We start from the raw sequence: 22,180 nt of genomic DNA, 5'->3' as shown, positions 1-22,180 counted from the left end.
AAATGGCAAGTTTGAGGCCAGCCTCAGCAATTTAACAAGACTCTGTCTCAAAAAAAAAAAAAAAGAAAAGAAAACAAACAAACAAAAAAACCACTGAAAAACTACAAAGGTCTGGGGATGAAGTTCAGTAGTAAAGCTCCCCTGGATTCTATTCCACCCTAAGTACCCTCCCCCCTCAAAAAAAAATCTATCACCATGGTGGTTCCTATGTATTAGACAAAATATCCAAAGTCCTTTAAAAACAGTAAAAATATACTAAATGAGATGATGATGATGGTAGCTGTGAGCAACTTCAGGCCACCCAGGAAGTGGCAGAGGAGGCATGTCGACCCAGATCTTTCTTATTCACTCCCCTTCCCTTATTCCCCTTGTGATACTTCATTGTCAGTGGAACTTCTAAAATGAAATGCATGGATGGAAACAAATGCCAGGACAATCGCCGCATCCTCCCAGAAGGACACTCCTCTGTGCTCCCACGACCCTGCCCGCCTCTACCACAACACTGACTATCCCACTGCATTCTTTGCTTTCTTCTCATCTCTACTAGGGCCATAGCCCCATCTTGTTTATTTCTTTGTCTTCATTCCATAGCATTGGGTTTGGCATATGTTTAACAAAAGTTTTTCAAATGGGAAAAAGTGAATGACTGAACAAACCTTGGAGTACTGGCAATTTTAGAGTGTTCCACACTAGTTTTTTACATAAATCTGTGAACATGATATTATACTGGGAATCATTCTGTGGAATCAAACGGGAGGTAAACAAAATTATAAACACAAGCAAGTTGCTTTGGGGCTATATAAATTCTCTCAGTTAATCCTCACAATAGTCCTGGGAGGTGGGTATCATTGGTTACACGTTACTGAAAGTCTTGTTTTCTCCACCCAGGGAACAGTATGTTCATCATAAAACTATTTTACATCTGGAAATTTTTATTATACAGATTCTTTCCTGTTTTTTTTTTTTTTTTTTTGTACCGAAGATTTAACCTGGGGTAACTTTACTACTGTACTATATCCCCAGTCCTTTTACTTTTCATTTTGAGACAGGTCTTGCTAAGTTGCCCAGGCTGGTCTGGAACTTTTTAAAAAATGTATATATATATATGTATCTTTTTTTTTTAGTTGCCAATGGACCTTTATTTATTTTTATTTATTTGTATGTGGTGCTGAGAATCAAATCCACTGCCTCACACATGCTAGGCAAGCACTCTACCACTGAGCTACAACCCCAGCCCAATAGTGTGGAACCTTTGATCCTCCTGTCTCATCTTCCTGAGTCCCTGGAATTACAGGCATATGCCACTGAACCTGGCTCAGATATTTTGCTCTTTAAGTAAGCATTCGTTTAGGACCTATCATATGCTAGACAAGAAAGATACAAAAATGGCTAAACTCAGACCCTGGTTAAAGTCTGTTCTCCCAGTTACCACTGGAATTCAGTACTTTCTTTGTTCTTCTACTAATGTCATGCATTTTTATAGGTGTTGAGATTATTGTGACTTTTCCAAGAGATATCAGTCATCCCCAAGAAATCAGCCAAGAAGATTTGAAAGAATGCAAGTAAGGAATATTCTTTGAGGTGTTTGATTCAAATTTAAGTAGGAAGTGATGGTATTTATGTGGCAACCTACATTTTCAGTAATTCAATCCAATAAATGCTCTAAAGCAAGGGTCACAATAAATATTATGTGGCAGGGGTCAAATAATAAATATTTCAGATTTTGTGGGCAATGATTCAACTTTGCAACTGTTGCTTCAAGGCTGCCGTAGACAATATGTAAACAAATGAGTGTATCTGTGATCCAATTAAAGCTACAAGAACAGGCTGAAGGTCAGACCTGTCCCCAGGGCAATAATTTGCTGATCCTGATCCAGAAAAGTGCCATCTAAAATCTGGGTCTTAAATGTATGATCAGTTCGTGATAAGATCTGAAGTTGTATAGCAATTTGACAATATAATCTTATGTTCATTGATTAGATGATGAAAAAATTGGGGATGATTTTCTGCAAGTTTCTTATTTTTCTTTCACTTTTATAGTAATTTACTTTTACTATATATTATAGAAGTATCATTCCACAGTGGATTGGGAAATTTAAAAACTTGTTCTTCACCAAACAGTTTGAGAAGTACTGAGCTGGTTAATGCCTTTGGAGATTCAAGGCACAGCTCCTGCACCTGCACTCTGGCTCTGATATCTTGCTTCGTGAAATGAAGACTAGGAAAACTGAAATGGACTAAAACTGAGTCCATTCAGGTTTCTGTTCTGGGTACAGAGAGCAGAGGAGGTGGGGAGTGGGTCACAGTGTGGAGACCTTGTCCTCTCAGGATACATTCGACTCAGTCACACTATTTGGAAAAAGTTCTCCAAACTTTCCAGTAAGATCAGACTGGGAGATCTGAGAATGGGAGATCAGGGAGACATGGTGAACATAACAGTCAGCTGTCCATTCCTGTGACGAAACCTGAGATAATCAACGTAAAGGAAGGAAGATTTATTCTGGCTCACAGTTTTAGAGTTCTCAGTCCATGGTCACTTTCGCTCTGTTGCTTTTGGGCCTTTAGTGAGGTGGTCCATCATTGCAGGGAATGCATGGAGAAAAGGGCTGCTCACCGCAAGCAGGCCAGGAGGCAAAAATAAACACGACCCCCCAGCATTGGCCTAACTTCTTACCAAAAAGTCCCGCCTCTGAAAGATTCCACTAGCTCCCAGTCGCGCCACAGGCTAGTGACTAAGCCTTTAATACATGAGCCTTTGGGAGACATTCCAGACCTAAACTATAGCAGGAAATGGATTTTAAATCAAACTGTTTCTCCCCTTTTAGTCAGATAACCTCAGTGCATCAAGAATGGGCAAAAGCAAATTCTGTTTCTCTCCCAAATGAAATTGAGATGGTGGACCTTAGGACAAAGATGCTGACCATGGAGCCTTTACTTCCAAAGAAAGAAGAAAGTTCCAAGGATCTCTGTGATGTGAACTTGGACTTTTTATTACCCAGACCTTGCTTAGAACCAGACATCTCCAAGACTATAACCAAGAAAGAGGCTTCTCATTTTCTGAAGGGGCAGCAAAGAAAATTAGAAGGTAAGTTAAGCATTTAATTCCATACGATTGCTTTGTATTTGGAAAAAAAGTATTTATTTATTATACCAGAGATTATTCTAAATGCCAGAGTTATAGCAGTGAACAAGACACAATAACCCTGCCTTTGTGCACTCCACATTCCCAAGGGGAGTGTGGAGGAGGAGGGTAGACAATAAACTAATAAGTAAAATACATAGAACAGCAGATAATGATAAATGCTATGGAGAAAAGAAATGGGCAGGGGGAATGGGGTTATCATAACAAAATACTGTAGTCTGGGTAGCTTCTAAACTAACAGATTTATTATTCTCAGTTCTACAGACTGGGAAGTCCAAGATCAAGGTGTCAGCAAATTTGGTGTCTGGTGAGGTCTCATTTCCTGGTTTGTAGATAGTACCTTCTTGCTGTGCCCCCACATAATGGAAGTAGCAAACAAGCTCCCTTGGCCTATTTAATAAGGGCTAAAATCCCACTCCTGAGGGCTTCTCCTTCATGACCTAATTGAACCCCCAAAGCCCACCTCTTAATGCCATCACTTTGGGAGTTAGGAATTTTGGGGAAACACAGACATTTAGACCATAGCAAGTGGTTTGAAGTTTTTAAATAGGGTGAATGAGAGATCACATCATTAAGAAGGTGACTTGAACAAATAGCTGAAGAAAAGGAAAGACATGAGCTATGTTTATATTTCAGGGGAAAATATTCCAAGGAACAAGTAGAACAGTGTAACTAGAACAGAGTGAGAGGGGGTGAGTATGAGGACAGGAGATTTGAAGTGTAATGAGGTGGGTGTAGATTATACAGGGCCACGTAGTACATGAGAAGAATTGTAAGTGACCTCTGGAGACAGCTGAGGGTGATCTAAATTACAAGTTTAAATAACCTTTTAAAAGATGCTTTAAAAATAGGTACAAAATGACCAATTATTTTATAGTTCTATTTTTCCTGAATTATTCACAGTCTTGGTTAAGAATCTCCAGTTTAGATTATATATTAGTACTTATTTTTCTCTCTTCTGTATCTTGTATTCTGAATTTCAAATTTTCCATTTCCTTTTTTCTCTGGGTTCCATTTTGGGTAATTCTATTTTTATAAGTCCTCCAGTTCACTGATCATCTTCAGCATTACTTAATCTGCTGTTAAATCCACCCACTGAATTTTTTCCTCTATTATTTTATAATAATATTTTCCAAATATACAGCAAGTTGAAAAAAATGTTTTACAGTGAATACCTGTATATTTAATACTTAGATTCCTCATCTAACATTTTATTTTGCTTTATCATATATCTGATCCATCTTAATTTTTGTTGCATTTAAAAGTAAATTGTAGATATAAGTATACTTTTCCCCAAATTGTCAGGATGCCTATTACTAATTAGAGTTCCACATATGTTTGAAGATTTTTTTTCCAGTGGGAAAGGAAGTGTACATTGATGTACATTCATTATTTACAAATATATTTGCTTAAAACCCAAAGTCTTAGCAAGATAGAGAACATTAACATGAACCCCAAAATGTTCTCTCATGCTCCTTCCCATTCCATACTAAGTCAACTATGTTCTGAGTTTTTTCCACCATAGATTAGTTTTGCCTGTTGTAGAATTTCACATAAATGGAATTGCACAGCACATATTCTTTTATGTGATCCTTTTTTTTTTCTCACTTAGCTTGACATTTTTGAGATTCTTCTAGATGGTTGTATATACCACAGGTGATAGGGTAGCTGTATGTTGTTTTTAAGAAATGGCCAGAATGTTTCTGAAGTGGTTGTACCATTTTATGATGGCACAATGAAGCAACAATCAGTTGCTTCACATTTCCACAAACATTTGGTGTTGCCAATCTTCTTCACTTTAGCCAGTCTCATTATGGTAGTCATGATATATGGATATATGATGTTCATCCTTTTATCTTTTTTTTTTTTTTGGTATGGGGGATTGAACCCAGGGGCAAATAACCACTGAGCAACATTTCCAGCTCTTTTTTTTTTTTTTAATTTTATTTTAAGACAGAGCCTAGCTAAATTGTTTAGGGCCTCACTAAGTTGCTGAGGCTAGCTTTGAATTCACGATCCTCCTATCTCAACTTCTTGAGTCACTGGGATTACAAGTGTGTGCCACCGTGCCCAGCAGATCCATTCTTTTTTTTTTTTTTTTTTTTTTTTAGGGTTTTGCTTTCATTTTAATTGACAGTTTGCTCAAAAGTACAGAACAAAGATCATCTTAATGGCTCAATGTTATAAGGTTAAACAAAATTCTTAGGTCAAATTGTTACAGTATCCCTCAGTTATTTCAGATTAAGTGCAGGTTGTTGAAAAAAGAAAAATATCAGTGCTGTGCTAAGTAGACACAAGATAAACATTTCAACTTCATAACAAAATTAAATCTAGCACCTTTTAAAATAAATAGTAATAACCACTCTATAAATATGGAAGTGTCATTTCAATAGGGGGAAGAATACAGTTCACCAGCAGTGCAAACTAACAGCAGCATTTTTAAAAGCTGAGATTAAATCTGTGTAAACACACAGCAGCCCACAGTGGAAATACACCTCTTGGTTGAATAGGGCTCCTCCAGGGCTGAATAGGGTTCCTGCTGAGTCTCAAGTTCCCAGTCTGAAAAGTTACCACAAGCTTTAGGCCGTGGGCTAGAAAGACAAAGGAGATCAATGTGTCTGAACGTGATGGAGTTCTTTTTCTGAGGGACCAACAAGTTACATTTCCAGTCCGGTCCCAGAGCCTTTTATGCCAAGGGCACACATGGTAACAGGCCTACCTGATGTGACACTGACTTCCATGGGGACATCCATGTGCAAAACTGGATGCAGGTAAAGAGTCACAAGCCCAAGTTCCCCACAGTGGACACCGCTTTGCAACCAGGGCATTCTCAGTCAACTCAGTGTAATGAAAAATGTGATTTTTAATCTGTTGTGACCAGATGGCTCTAATGCAGGGGATGTCTACAGGTTAAGCCTTCCTCTTATTACTATTTCAAGCATTCATGGTTAGTCCTTCCCAGTGTGTTCTTGCAAACACAGGGTTACCATGTTTTCTTTTTTGTGAGCACTCCATCTTTGCATTGAAACTTGGAGCTCCTGGTCTTTTGACAAGTACAGTCAGACATAAAACAAAACATTGAGAAGCAGACCCAGCAGCCAATTATTTGCATTATGATATTGGGGGAAAAAAATCACTACTAATAGGTATTTTTTCTGATTAATTTAGCTTTTACCAAATGCCCAAAGGCCATTTCCAAGTAGAAAAGTTCTGATTCCAACTTCTCCATTGGCCCATGTGCAACAAAACTTACCCTGTTCCCAGAAACTTGTGGCAGAACTTGCTTGTTTGGGGGTTACCCAAGCTGAATGGGCTTGTAGACACAAAATGCCACAAGGATGATGGTCACCGGCAGGATGCTGAAAATGGTTCCCGTCAATACTAGGTTCTGCCGGCACAGCACTGCATACGGCCGGCTCCACTGGAGCAGGGTGCTGGCTTGGGTCCTCAGCCTGCCCAAGCAGGAGGCTGCACAGGCCTAGACACAGCCTCCGCCGCACCAGAGGCAGCATCTTCTGTGGCACTAGTCTCATTCACTTTTTAACTTAGTTTTAATTATAGTTTAACAATTATATTTCAATTTTTAAAGTTCCATTTTTTTCTTCAAATATGCTTTGTTCATTTTTGAAAATGTCTCATTTTGATTTTATCTTTAACTTCTTTAAACATTTAAGACATTGTAATTTTATATGCTGTATTTGATAATTCCCAAATCTGAAATCCCTGAGAGACCCAAATCTGTTGTTTCTGGTTTCCACTGATTTGAACTATGTTGGCTCTATTTTTTTTTTCTTTCTTTCTTTTTTTCTTAAAATATTTTTTATTTTTACAGACTGCATTTTGATTCATTGTACACAAATGGGGTACAATTTTCCATTTCTATGGTTGTACACAATGTAGATTCACACCATTTGTGTAATCATACATATAATAGGGTAATACTGTCTGTTTCACTCAACTATCTTTCTGTCCCCCATCCCCTCCCACTCCATTTTCCTCTACACCATCCAAAGTTCCTTCATTCTTCTCTTCCCCTGCCACACCCCCTTATTATATATTGTCATGCACTTGTCAGAGAAAATATTCGGCCTTTGGTTTTTTGGGCTTGGCCTATTTTGCTTAGCATGATATTTTCTAATTCTATCCATTTACCTGCAAATGCCATAATTTTATTCTTCTTTATGGCTGACTAATATTCCATACTACAGTTTCTTTATCCATTCTTCTGTTGAAGTACATCTCGGTTGGTTCCACAATCTGGCTATTGTGAATTGAGCTGCTATGAACATTGATGAGGCTGCATCAGTATAGTATGCTGATTTTAAGTCCTTTGGGTATAAACCGAGGAGTGGAATAGCTGGGTCAAATGGTGAGTCCATTCCAAGTTTTCTGAGGAATCTCCATACTACTTTCCAGAGTGGCTGCACCAATTTGCAACTCCACCAGCAACGTATGAGTGTGCCTTTTTCCTCAAATCCACACCAACACTTATTATTGTTTGTGTTCTTGATAATAGCCATTCTAATTAGAGTTAGATGAAATCTTAGGATGGTTTTAATTTGCATTTCTCTAATTAATTTTCTTTTTTTTTCCCCTAATACTTCAAAGTCTTTATTGTGAGCTCATGTTTCATTGGTGTTTATCTGTGGAAATCTTGGGTGCCTACACCGAGGATGCTTTCCAGCACAAGGATTTGAGTTTGTGTCTGCTAGCTATCAGGATCCTTACTGACTTAAGTCCACTTCAGCCTCATTCCTGGATCCCCAAATTAGCGTGAGAATCTAAGAACCAACTTCCAATTACATGGAGCCCCAAACTTAGTTACAGTAAGATAGCAGCTCTCATGTCAACCTTTCCTCATGATGGAACAGGTTGTTGTTGGTATTTGCTTACTGCTGCTGTCCTAAACCCTTCAGCTAAACCACCAGGAGACATCTACCATCCAACAAGTTGCATCAATTGACTCATTGAAATGAGGGAGATTGCACTCCAGAGGAACTGTGAGGCATCTTTCCAAGTGAAGGAAAAAAATATGAATTTTGGGAAAAGGGTACAGTTTAAGTAAATTTTAAATGAGTATTGCTTTAACTTTAAAAAATTATTCTGGTAAAATGTACATAACAAAATTCACCATTTTATCCATTTTCAAGTGCACAGTTCAGAGACATTAAGTACATTCCCATTGTTGTGCAAACACCACTGCTATTTACCCCCAGAATATCTTCATCTTGTGAAACTGCAACTCTGTACCTACTAAAAATTAACACCCCCCTCATTGCACTCCCTCAAAGCCCTTGGTAATCACCATTCTGTTTACCATCTCAATATAAATTTGACCATTTTAGGTTCTTTATTCAAGTGGAATTATATACTTTGTACCCTTTGGTGTTTAGTTTATTTCATTTAACAAATGTTGAAGCAGTGGTTTGAAAGACTGTGTTTAAAGGTATGAACATCAAGTCTGGACTACAAAGTGGATTCACAGTCTTGTTCCTTGAAATCTACAAAGTTGGCTCCCCAATCTGAGCAATCACTCATTAGTCTCATATCTTGCCATTTTCCCTCAGCATATAATAAACATTGGCACTACAAAATGCCTTCCATTCCCTGAACAAATACTGTTTTTTCTGTTGGAATATTATGCCATCTTTCAGGTCTCATCTTAGATATCACTTCCTCTGGGAAATCTCCCAAACCTCCCCATGAATGGACAAGTAGCCATTCATTTGAACTCCCATAGGGTCCTGATCTTACCAACAACATAGCACCCATCATGCTGAATTGTCACTATTTGTTTATGTGCCTGTCTTCTTCAAATTCTAAAGGCAAGAATCATCGTACCTCCAAGCACCTAGCATCATACCTGGCACATACCTGTGCATTTTCAAAAATGCATTGTTGTATAATAACCATTTATTGTGTACCTGTGATTGCAAGGCACAAATATCCACTAACATTATTAATATCCAATATTTTAGGAATAAGGAAACTGAGACCGAATGACATAAGTGTGTGTCCAGGATTCCTTGTTAGTGAGTTACAAAGGGTGGGTTCAGACTTTGGCTGCCTGTCTCTGAAGTCAGTGTGCTTAAGCACAGTGCCAGCTCTGTACAGAGTTCAGCTTCTACTTTAGTTATGATGGAAAAAAAAATAAGCTTATTTAGTCTCAGAGTGAATATGATGAATTCAGAGAAAAGAGGGTTAATTGGTGCAGGTGGAAACTAGAGGGGAAAGAGAAAACCTCTAATTTCCAGATGAAAGTTTATTTCCCAACCTTTTCTCTTTCACCATTACCCATCTCTACTCCCTTCTTTGCCAAATGGAAAGACATGTGTTCCTATATCCCATTTGTGTAATCTTTATCAGTCAGGACTCTTGGATGCTAGCAAAAGAAATCAACAATGGCTAGTTTAAGAAGAAAAAGAGTTCGTTGAAAGTATTTTAAGCCTGTCAAGAATTACAGAATATCTGGAGAACCAAGCTTATAAAATGTGCAAAAACTAAGAGAAGTTAGGCAATTGGAGTCACAGCTAAGGCCATATCATAGCAACTGCTGCCCCCAACTGGACACTGAACACTGCCACCACTGCCAATGGACATGACCACTAAGCTTAATAAATTCACTTACCCTGGCTTTTGTATCACTTGCTGTTGATTAAAAACCAAATGTTGAATAACCAAACTTGGGGTGGGGAGAGCAAGGGCTTAGGGGATTTTGTAGATGGAGGGTAGGCCCTGCCTCCACCAAGATTCCTACAGAAGATTTTTCAACCTAGAAACATACCTTACTCTTTGTTCTAAAGACATTTACTTATATTTCATAGTAAAAACCTCAGTCAAAAATAGGCCAACATGCCAACCTCTCTGTAATACCGCTGGAGTTTCATTTCAGGGTTCCCTCCTGTGGTGCACCCCCAATGCATAAATATTGGTAAAAATATGCCTCTCATCACATCACTTTGTGAGGAATTGGAATGTGGGGAACTGATATTTTGATGCTGTGTGAGTAATAAATGGTCTGATCTCTGATCCAGAGATATTGCATTTCAGTCAGAATATAGTTGTTACCCCTTATCTAAGGAGGATCCATTCCAGTAGCTGCCCGAAACTGTTGATTAGTATATATACTGTTTCTTCCTATACATACGTACCTATGATAAAGTTTAATTTATAAAAAAGGCACAGTAAGAGAGTAACAATAACTAATAGAAATATAGAATAATAACAGCAATATAGAGTAATAAAAGTTATGTGAATGTGGTCTTTCTCTCTCTCAGTATCTGACTGCACTGGGCTCACACTTCTTCCTGTGATGATGTGACATGATACCATGCTTATGTGATGAGATGAAGTGAGGTGAATGATGTAGGTGTTATGACAGAGCATTAGGCTACTACATCAGGGTTACTTGAACACAAGGACTGTGACAGTGGATCTGATAACTGAGATGGCTATGAGTGACTAATGTGTGGCAAGTGTATAGTGCATGGGTGCTGTCCTGGGCAGGACAGAGCAGAACCCCATGAGATCTCATCACATTACTCAGAATGGCATACATTTTAATGCTTATGAATTTTTTATTTCCAGAATTTTCCATTTAATGTTCTCAGACCTCAGTTGAGCAGAGATAGCTAAAACTGGGGAAAGTGAACCTACTGTATAAAATAAATCCTGGTGGCAGTTGTCTGAAGTTCTGTATAATCACTCCATACCCACCTCCATGTGGGTTACCCAGGGAAAACCTCTTAATTTCTAACCCTTTCCCTCAGACCTTAGGATCTAAATTACTCCATCTGTGAACTCTGACTTAAGACAGTGCTCCTTCTAGTACTAAGAATATCCAATTATATTTTTCCTTCTTGCAGATTTTTCTACCTCTGATATGAAATACAATAGCCGAAGAATCGAGGTAAGATTAGTTTTAGCATTTTTGACTTAATTAAAAATCAAAGAACTTTGGTTGTTAGGGACAAACTCTATCAAACAATTCAGAATCAAATTCTCAGCAATTATAGCTTGGAAAAATAAGAACTTATATAGATTAGATTATAGGGTGGCAAATCATTCCTGGGAAAATTATTTCTTTCCTTGTACCTTGCTTTCCAAGCTGTTTCCTGTCCTTAACATAATGAGTCAAGGATTTTTTTTTCAGAGATATGTAAGTTATTTTTATGAAAACATAAAGCATGAAACATAGTACAAAGTTAAGAAGGTAGAAGAGGATATACAGTAGAGTGAAGAATCTCTTATGTGGCAAGAATATTATACACATTTTCATCTGACATCATTTTATCTTGTGTAGAAACTAGGTAATTCTTTTTTACAGTGGTGAAAAGTTATTCTTAGTTGTCTAATTTATAAGTAAAGCTTTTGAAAAGATATTGGAATGATTTAGTTTTCTCAGGCTCCCTCACCTTTTTGTATCCTATGAGCTTTCCAGAAAATACTTACACATCAATACTACTTAGTGTCTGAAAAAGGATCCTGTTTGCTTATAAACTGAGTGGCTGTTACTAGGGAGATGTTTAAGTACCGGGAGAATCTGCCTGCATTTCCTAAGTTATTTTTGAGAAATGAAAAAAAAAAAAAATCATCCAGACAATAAAACTGGGAGGCCGAGCTGCATTTCACCTCCTAATGCCTGAATTTCTAGTCATGTTCCATTCCCTTCTTTCCTACACATAGGTGGCAATAGAATGAAAATTAAATCCATAGCTCTCAGATTTCACACATGACCCAGGCCTATAAATATCCTTATACAATTAGATGTAGAATCTATACATAGGAAAAGATCACAATGAGAAGTACTGAATAGTCTATAGCTTAAAGCCAAATGTTACATTGGGTAACACTGACCTCTAGAGGTTGGTAATAATAAAAAGATCTCAGTCTGAAAACAGTAAAAAGGAACAAAAAGATGTCCAGGTTGCTAACTTTCAAATGTAAAGTGTGGCACATTTACAAACCAGCCTCAGCAAAACAACTCAGCAAAAAAGTTTGAGTATTTGTGTTCCAGATACAAACTCTGAGCTAGTCAATAATGAAATGATTATTGTTAAAATAGTTGCAGCCTCAATTTCTGGTTATGCTTAGAAGAATTAAAAATATATTAATTCTTATGGAAAGAAAAAAGAGAACAGAAAATGTTTCTCATCTTAAAAACTTTAACATTTTACATTATTGATATAGCTTTCATTTAAAATACATGACATACTTTAATTTTGGTATCTTACTTTAGATCTTAAAAAAAATTGGAAAGGAGATTTTAGGTTTGTTTGTTTGCTTTGGTTCTGGGGATGGAATGCAGGCCTTCTACATGCTAAGCACATCCTCTGGCACACTTCTGGCCTGAGGTTTTAGTTTCAAAAATTGCAATCTCTAGAATGGATAGGTTTGTACTTTAAAGGCCTTCCTTAAGAGAATATTAGAATCTTTACTCAAGACTTTAAACCAGTTAACATATTATTTATTTATGTTTTTACAATCATTACTTTTTTTCCTCTTTCCTTTTAGTTACCTCTGCCTCCACTGTCACTCTTGCCTATGAGATCTGGTGTCCTCACTGTCCCCCAAAGTTACAAGTTTCCAAGGGAGAGAGAAAGAAATATTTCAAGCCTCACACCCTTCATCCCTAAGCTCTCAGAGTCTGTCAGTTCATCTGATGAGTTTAGTCCATCGAACCAGCAGCAGGAAGCCCCACTGAAAAAGTTGGCAGATCAGACGCTCAGGTTTTCTGATAGCTCCATTTGGTCAAGAAATATGTGCTCTTTTCGGAAGTCCGACCATCACAGGCAACACCTAGAGGTGGAGGTCAATTGCAAATCCAAGGAAAGAGAAGGATGGGACAAAATGGAAATCTCTTTCTTTGAAAAAGGGAAGTCTTTGGTGTGCTTTGAGAATTTTAAGGAAGGCAAACTTTCTACAGATAGGGAAAAGGATATTGAATGCCATGGTAATGAAGTGAAAAAAGCAGAGGAGAACCCTCAAGATCTTTCATCAAGAAAGAAAGAGAATTCAGCAGCCAGTACGTCTGATTCAGAAACTGTGTGTACCATTCCAAGCAAGCTTCAAGAAGCTCAGCATTCAGAAATAACGCCAAATGAAGACGAAGAGATTAGAAATGATAAAATTGATTCAAAAAACTCTTCAGTATATAAAGATGAAGCAATGAGACCAAACAATATTTTAGAAGAGTTTACAGAACTTCAAAGCTTGTCCAGTGTAGTCCCTGATGGCCCCTTTGGAAAGCTTCCAGAAGGTCATAGTGACATGGGGACAAACGAAAAAATATCAGTAGCAGAAGCAATCAAACCAGAGATGAATGGGCTGGTGCCGCTTATCCACATCACTTTCCCTGGAGAAGGTGTCCCCAAGGAAACAGTGATAACCAAGCCAAGCCTCCAAAAAAGGAAGAGCACCATTCATAACAATAGCTTCAATGTTCTTACACACCAAGAAAATGACAAACGTAAGATGAGAACCCATAGAAGTAAGTTGGATTCAAAGACCAAGGGAAACAGGACACCCCAGAATTTCATGATTTCCATTCAAGCTTCTATTAAGCCTAATATGCATAAAACTAGCATAAAAACCCAAATTTTCCCTGCATTGGAGCTTGTCGACTCCAGGCCTCAGCAATTACCCAAATTTCAAAGGAGAATGACACAGTTAGAAAAGAAGCAATCCACCTATTGGACTCAGAAAACTAAAAAGCAATCATTTCCTTGTATATGTAAAAATCCAGCAATAAAAAAGCCATGTGTTCCTCTCTCTGTTCAACCAACAGAGCCAAGACTACATTACCTAGATCTTAAGTATAGTGACATGTTCAAGGAAATCAATTCAACTGCTAATGGACCTGGAATCTACGAAATGTTTGGGACCCCTGTTTATTGTCACTTGCGAGCTGAACGACATGAAAACAAAGATTACCATGAGATATGCTCAGCTCCATCAGGCAGATGTATCTCCAATAAATGTCGATCTTCACACAGTGAGAGGAACAACAATAGCAAAGCAAGACTTTCTCAGAAAAGACCACATATTAAACCACCAAAGCCTTCACTTGGCCTTAAACAAAAGCATAAAAGTTTGAATACTAAGGAAAAGGGCTGCAAGGCTATAGGTAGCCACCTACAAGACACTGAAAATAGTAATGATATGTCAGAAGCAGACTGGCAGATACACTCTTCAGGAAATGTCTTTCTCTCTTCCAAAGATAAAGTTCAGTCTATGAACTTGGCCCAAACTCCTGAGCAGTCCCCTGAACAAAATGAGTTCCTTTCTGCCCTAGATTTATCCATAGTTGAAGAAATATCTATGGAAGAGTCTACGGATGAAGGTGACATTTCCTGTAATCAAATCCTTGCTACAAGTCTTAGAGACCTGCAAGAACTTGAAGAGCTACATCACCAGACCCCATTTGTCCCTTCAGAAAACAGCTGGGTCATGCCCAGTGAGAAGAGTTCTAATAAGCATGCATTTCAAGAAAAGAATAATATGGCACCTCTTCATAAAATAGATTCCAGCCAAATGCTAACAAATTATTTAGAGTTAGATAGTGTTTTGGATAAGCCCAAAACACTTGAGGATTTCTCTTTCCAAGAGGAACAAGAAAATGTGTCTTCCCAAATATATCAACACTGGGTACATTCTATGGATCATGATAGTTTAGCCAATAAGTCCATCACATATCAAACACTTGGAACAACTTTAAATGATGCAAATTCAATTTCCCAAGAAATTCTGGACTCAGTAAAAGATGAAGAATTGACAGATGAACTCTTAGGTTGTCTAGCTGCAGAACTGTTAGCTCTTGATGAAAAAGACAGTAACTCTTGCCAAATAATGGCAAATGAAACTGATCCTGAGAACCTAAATCTTGTCCTCAGTAGGAAAGGAAATACTACAAAAGAATTGGGCAGAGAGACAACGAATGTCAAAATACAGGTTGGTATAATTAAAGATTTATCAGGATTGGAAGGAACTTCAGAGACAATCTGGTTCAAACCCTTTATTTTCAAAAGAGGAATCATAAGCTCCGGATAATTTAATAGTTTCTTCAAGGTATCATTGTTTGGTTGCAAGGTTAGAGTCAAGGTCTAACCCTCCAGGCCAAGATTCCTTGCTTCTAGAATTGAGCTATCTTGTCACTACAATGAAATCACTTGGGATAAATTAATATAGCTAAACTATTTATATAAATAGGTCTATATTTTATCCAATAATGGCATTTTTCAAAGAGCAGATCCTTTTCTATGATCAGCAAAGAGATCATTACAGGCAAAACATTGCTTTAGATGGTGTTTAAGAAAGAAATAATCAGTACCAGTTAAACAGCTCACTGTTCCATTCACATGAAGACTTGAAATGTACATTTCTCAAAGAGTCCCTGCACCTGAGCATTTGCTTTCAGATGGTTAATTTATCACTGATACCTACTGTGTTTCTGGCACTAGGCTAAGAACTTGGGGGATAGTGTGTCTGAGATTCAGCTATTGTTCTCAAGGAGGCATAACAAAAATACTGAAAAAAATTTTGCTCAGCTTGGGAGTTAAGGGTGGTGGGAGGAGAAAAGAATCTCAACAGATGGTCAGGTCTTGTTTGTTCCAGTTTTAAAGGCAGAAACAGTAGATTAAATGTTATTTATTGAACAGTAAGCCAGGTTATATTACACTATATCCACACTATATCAGGATCAGGTATATTTATTTTAAAAAGTTGAATAAAGGAACAAGTAAGGTAAATAATTTTGTCATAGCTAGGTTTATTGAGAACTTACTACTTGAGAGTCAGGCACATTGTATTCTCTCATTTTATGCTTCATAATAGGTCTGTAAGTACTATAGGTACCAATATGTCTCCATATTGAGGAAACTGAGGTTCAGAAAATCATGGAGCTAGTAAATGGTGGGGTCAGGCTGTTTCCAACCCCAGGGGAGATAAGAAAAAAACATTTTGGGTGGGTCCCCATCAACCAAGTGAAAAAAGTAGTCTAAAGTACTGCAAAGGGATACTTGTTTCCTGACTTCAGGGGCAACTGCTCTCAAGGTGTACTGTGAACATAATCTCTTGGGGATCCTGTTAAAATGTGGATGTTGATTCAGTCTGTTTGGGGCCTAAGATTCTGCAGGTCTAGCAGGTTCCCTGTAGTACCAGTGCAGCTGGTCTATAGATCCTCCCTTGAGTGGTAGGAGTCTTCAGGATTATGGGTCTTCAGCCTCTTGTGGCTGGTCTTAACCACTTGAATTCCTTGTTATGACTGTGTGTGTGTCAGTGTGTATGAGAGACAGAAACAGACATAAACTACTGATATGTGTTTGTATGTAAATGTGTTTGTATATATATATATATATATATATATAAATGTATGCTTATATGCTTGTATATATATGAATGTGCTTGAGTGTATGTGTGTATAGTGGAAATAAATTAAGTATACAAAAAGGTTGTTTATTCAGAGTTTGCTGTAACAAGGGAGTCAGTCACTGGTACTTGCACTTTGGCACTTAGAACTCACAGGCAGGCAGAGGAGATGGAAAGATTTATAGTGGAAAAAGTGATGGCTGTAGGTGTGTCTTTCAGTACACATGTGTATGTGTATATGCGCTATCTATGCATGTCTACATGTTTACAGATTATGTAAGACCTCCTTCTACAAAATATATGAGACAAAATGTGTAGAGATGTGCAGTTAGTAAGCCTGAAGCCTACAACTAAGATATTCTATGTGGTTAGTTTTGTGAAATCTGTGTGTCTGGAGGTTACTCACAAACAATGAGAAGAGCCATGGACAGGTGCATTTGAAAGACAGACTTCATGGTACTCTGCACCCCTTCTCTCTATCCCAACCACTCAGAATTCAATGGTGATCTTTCTTTATGTCTCATTTTCTAGAAGTGTAGTAATGGATTCAGGATATATGACAGGGAGGAGAAATTTCTCAACTCAAATGAAAAGAAGACATTTTCTGAAAATAGTTTAAAGAATGAAGAATCTATCCTGTGGACTAAGGGTGAGATCCTTGGCAAGGGAGCCTATGGCACAGTAAGTTATCATGAAAACTTGAAATCTGAACTCCCTTCTCCTACTCCACCCCTCTCTTCCTAACTATCTTCCCCCACCCCTCCTGCTCACACTCTTACTTGAAACACTTTCAGTTGGAAGTAAGAGAAAACCCAACCCAAACTGACTGGAGGGAAAGGACATTTATTGCTTTATGTACTTGTAAGGTCGGGGGTTGGTCTGACCCTTGTCAGAGGTGATTTCAGGAGTCAAACCAGGTCATCAGGATCTGGTCACTGTCTCACTGTCCACCTCTCATTCTTAGGTCCATGTGGTGGTACAGTGGCCATTACATTTCTAGCTTCTCATCATTCTACATTTAAGCCCAGGGTAAAGACATGTCTTCCTTCAGTAGCCCCAGATGTTACCAGACGTTAGGATAACTCATTGCTGGGTGGCAAAACTAAAAGGTGTCCCTTGCATTTTGTGAATTTCATAAAAGAGCATCTAAAATCTTAGTAGTCTTGATAGTATTTACATAGATGGGTACAGACTGACCCCCAAATAAGACCTGCAGAGTCTCTGACTGCAGAGGTTTCAGGAATCAGTGAGAAGTGGGAGAAGACACAAAACCCCTGAGATCACATCAAGAGGGTGACTGCCAAGACCTGTGTCTTCTCCAGGGACCTTTAGATCTGAACTAATCTAATTGTATTTGTTCATTGAATAGCTTTCCCAAACAACCATAGGCTATAATCATCATAGACATCTTTGAGGCAAATAGTTTTACCTTAGTTTTACAGATGACAAAAAGTGAAGTCAGAAAGATTACACAACTTACTCAAAGTTATATGGCTGGAGAATGGTGAAGCCACGATTCTAATCAATCCAAGTCACTTGACTCCAAGTCATTATGGTGTCACTTTCAGAGCTGCTTGCTCATCCTGCTCTTGGCTCCACTGAAACAGCATTTGCTTAAGTATCTGCATTTGGGGACTGTAGCAACTTAGAGGAACACAAGATTTTGGAGGAGATGGGAAAGTCAAATGTCACATGAGGCATTTTGTAAACATGCCTTTTTGTTACTTTAATTTAATAATAAAGTATTGGTTTGCTTTTAGGTATACTGTGGTCTCACTAGCCAAGGGCAGCTAATAGCTGTGAAGCAGGTGACTTTGGATACGTCCGATAAATTGGCTACTGAAAAAGAATACCGGAAACTGCAGGAAGAAGTAGATTTACTTAAAGCACTGAAACATGTCAACATTGTGGCTTATTTGGGGACCTGCTTGGAAGAGAACATTGTAAGCATTTTCATGGAGTTTGTTCCTGGTGGCTCAATCTCTAGTATTATAAACCGTTTTGGGCCATTGCCTGAGATGGTATTCTGTAAATATACAAAACAAATTCTGCAAGGTGTTGCTTATCTCCATGAGAACTGTGTGGTCCATCGAGATATCAAAGGAAATAATGTTATGCTCATGCCAACTGGAATCATAAAGCTGATTGATTTTGGTTGTGCTAAGCGTTTGGCTTGGGCAGGCTTAAATGGCACTCACAGTGACATGCTGAAGTCCATGCATGGGACTCCATATTGGATGGCTCCAGAAGTCATCAATGAGTCTGGCTATGGAAGGAAATCAGACATCTGGAGCATTGGCTGCACTGTGTTTGAGATGGCCACAGGGAAGCCTCCACTGGCTTCCATGGACAGGATGGCAGCCATGTTTTACATTGGAGCCCACCGGGGCCTGATGCCTCCTTTACCAGACCGCTTCTCAGAAAATGCATCAGATTTTGTGCGCGTGTGCCTGACCAGGTAAGAAACTGAAAGTAGGAAGAGAAAAAAATGCCCAGAGATTCCAAGCAACTGTCACTGGCCTTGTATTTTCTGGTCCATTAAAAGCTGTTTCAGTTATGAAATTAAGCAGGGAATGATTTTGTGCTGAAAGTAAACATGACCATATTGGGTGACTGTCATTGTATCTAGGAATAGGGGGCGGTCCATATGCCAAGAAATGTGCCTTCCTTTCACAGCACACATTTATCAGCCTGTCCTGGTTGATTTTAGGATGATCACATGGGCCAGAGTGAGAACACATGCTCTAGAGGGTAGTTCTGGCACTGCTAGATGCAGACTCATCTTAGTTATCCCAGTGTAGATTTTGTGGACAGAGCCCAGGCATAGAACTGCCCACCTCCCTGAACACACACACACACACACACACACACACAATGGTGTTGAGAATATCATATGAACCAAAACTAGATGTAGAGATTGGTCTTCTACAAAACTCTAGTTGCTTTGCTTGAGTTTAACAATTACCTATTATTGACTCACAGTTAGAAATCTCATTTTCTTTCACTTTGTCATTGTGTCACACACACACACACACACACACACACATAGGGCTTTAAAGAGAGTAGAATCTTTTGTGGCTTTCCTTTTGAAACATTGCTTCATAAACTAAGCAAATACACAATTCACACCACTAATAATAAATTAACAGAGTTGTGAAGTGAAATGGTGTATATAAATTGTGTATGGGGCATACAATTAGAATCTCACAGTTAATAACCATTAGGGAGATCACTAACACACCTAATGAGCTTCATACATATACATATAATTACCTCCTGAAATTCTATAGCAAAGACCCTAAGGATTCCAGCATCTCACCTAGTGCTATAAGAATGTTCCTCAGAGGTGTGCATATAAAGGGTGAGATGTTCTTAAAAACTCAAGAAAAGAGGTGATCTGGTATAGACCAGGAGCAAGGCCTCAACAGGACAGAAGTGAACCTGGGAAATTGGTAAGAAATAAATGTGGATGGGTGTAATGCTCTTAGCATTAAAATATTTAAAAATTACAGTGGCTTGGGGCATCATTTTAGGGGTAGAGTGTGTGCTCAGCATGTTTAAGTCCCTGGGTTTAATCCCTGGCACCAAACAACATTAAAATCATTAAGTGTTGACAGTTATATCCAAGAAAAATTAGAGAGCTGAGGAAAATATTTTTGAAAATGCTCACTGGGGAAGCTAACAGAGTAAGCACAGCATCAAGTCTAGTGTGTAACTGGAGAAAGGAGGGGAGGAAGGGAAGGAGGGAAGGAATGGAGTTGTCTGAGTTGGGGAATCAAGAGAACAGAGTTCCTTGTAAGTATAAATGGAGACAGTTTCTGGTTGGAGGGAGTAGTGAGTACTTCAAATGCTGCAAAGATGACGAGGAGGATGAGCTTATTAAATCTGTTTAATATCAAGAGGATAAATACTACAGGGAAGGGGGTCAAATAACTAAGTATGTAGAGGAAAACAAGTGTTGGGGGAAAAACTCACTAAGCTTGGACATGTTAGGAACATTTGGAAGGGATAAAAGAAATAGGAGAGCAGTTAGGTGGCAAGGAAAGGATTTTTGAGGAGAGATTTCTATTTTGAAGGCAGGAGAAAGGATCTCTGATGGTGATTTTTATTTTGAAATGATATACTAAAAAAAAAAAAAAAAAAACTGCAAGTATTTTATTTCCATTTTCACCTGAAAAATGATGTGGTGGTCATTTTACTTTCAAAATTATCAAAAGTTAGAATGCCTTTGGAATAGCTCATTGGGGCTAATGATTGACTTTCAGTAGTTTGCCAATTTGCTTATTGACTGATGTTTCAAAAGCTTTTAATTTCTTGAAGGAAAAAAACCTAAATTGCTATAGTACTCAGCAATGGTTTCCTTTTATTTTATGTTCATTCAAGAATGCCCAAAGTGCTATTATTGTAATTTATTACCAAAGTACATTTAAGTGTCAACTTTCTAAAATCTTTTCAATTCTGGATTCTAATGCTCTAAATTTTAAAAGTAAATTTAATGCTAATTTAAAGTACTTATTGCACTATACCTATGAAAGTGTGAATTTTAATTGTGTAAAACATACTCCAAAGAAATTGAACAAGGGAACAATGGAAAAGTAGGGCTTAGTTTTAAACCAAAATAGCTACTTTTTTTTTTAACTACTACAGAGCTACCATTTAAAAGCTGGATCTATGTTATTTAATTTTCCCAATGAGTTAGGTATTATTGTTAACTCCCCTTTACTGATGAGGAAAATCTGAGTCACTTGTTTAAGATTACATAGTTGAAAACGAGTCTGGACTGAGCTCAGGTCTTTTGAACAGTTGGTGGTGGTTCTTCCATCTTCAAAGTCTGCACTGAATCAAGTGCATCTTATTGGCACATTACTGGGTGCTGCTTCTAATGTGTTTTCCCTTCTTAGGGACCAGCATGAGCGACCTTCAGCCCTCCAGCTCCTGAAGCACTCCTTCTTGAAGAGAAATCACTGAGTACACAAGACTTTCTCCCCAGGCCCATGTAGATGCTGTTGTTGCTTAATTGTGGGGAATGATGGTTAAGGGACCTTTGTTTTCCTCTTGAAAATTATCTACCCCAACTTAACCAGATCCTACAGTGTTACCAATGGCAAATGCTAGATACATATTAGCAACCTCAAGCTTCAGGCATGATTATTCATGTGTATAAGAAAGGTTTCTTAAACAATCTGTTCAGTGTTTACAGTTTTGATTGTCCAGAGAACTACAATCTCTATTGTTTTATGTATTTCCTTTTGGCCCCTCAGTTTTAATTTCATTAGTACACAATAAATTATAGACATATTGATCTTGTCTTGGTGAGTAAAGACTGTTACTTAATTCTTATAGTCTACAAGAAGGTGGGAAAGTTAAAAGAGATGACTAGATTGTTTACTTTGGCAGCAATGCTAACCTCAGATTCTGGGAGTCTTGAGGTCTACCAGGAGGGAAGGGCCTGGACATTCTATTATGAGAGGGTCCTGAACTCCTCAGAAATCTTCAAAAGTTTAACTTTTTAAGGTGGAATCATGAGGCTCTGGCTGCTTTCTCTGTAATTAATACATAATATGATTTGGCAGTTCTGCCTACCACACCTAGAACTAGCTAAGCCTAAACCAGGTGGTAGGACAAAAGGTATAAGAGAATGAATCAGCAGCATGAAATTTTAAAACTTTGGTC

The 22,180-nt window shown here is 38.1% G+C and overlaps 1 protein-coding gene across 3 annotated transcripts in view; it reads left to right on the top strand.

The window, feature by feature from the left end:
• The window catches only part of Map3k19 (mitogen-activated protein kinase kinase kinase 19), a 60,069-nt gene extending 38,196 nt beyond the window's left edge, over positions 1-21,873 (top strand). The window contains exons 8-14 of one of the 3 annotated variants that reach the window (XM_047545618.1): positions 1,484-1,562; positions 2,826-3,085; positions 11,008-11,051; positions 12,656-15,091; positions 17,042-17,188; positions 18,268-18,965; positions 21,409-21,873. In XM_047545618.1, the coding sequence (XP_047401574.1) occupies positions 1,484-1,562; positions 2,826-3,085; positions 11,008-11,051; positions 12,656-15,091; positions 17,042-17,188; positions 18,268-18,965; positions 21,409-21,475 (3,731 nt within the window). In that variant the 3' untranslated portion in view covers positions 21,476-21,873. Of the gene's footprint in view, positions 1-1,483; positions 1,563-2,825; positions 3,086-11,007; positions 11,052-12,655; positions 15,092-17,038; positions 17,189-18,267; positions 18,966-21,408 lie in introns of all 3 variants that reach the window. The other 2 variants (XM_047545619.1, XM_047545617.1) reach the window with 2 other exon arrangements.
• The last annotated feature ends 307 nt before the right edge of the window (positions 21,874-22,180 follow it).

Source organism: Sciurus carolinensis, chromosome 3 (assembly GCF_902686445.1).
Source record: "Sciurus carolinensis chromosome 3, mSciCar1.2, whole genome shotgun sequence".
NCBI lineage: Eukaryota > Metazoa > Chordata > Mammalia > Rodentia > Sciuridae > Sciurus > Sciurus carolinensis.
This window is presented reverse-complemented; position numbering and strand designations above follow the sequence as displayed.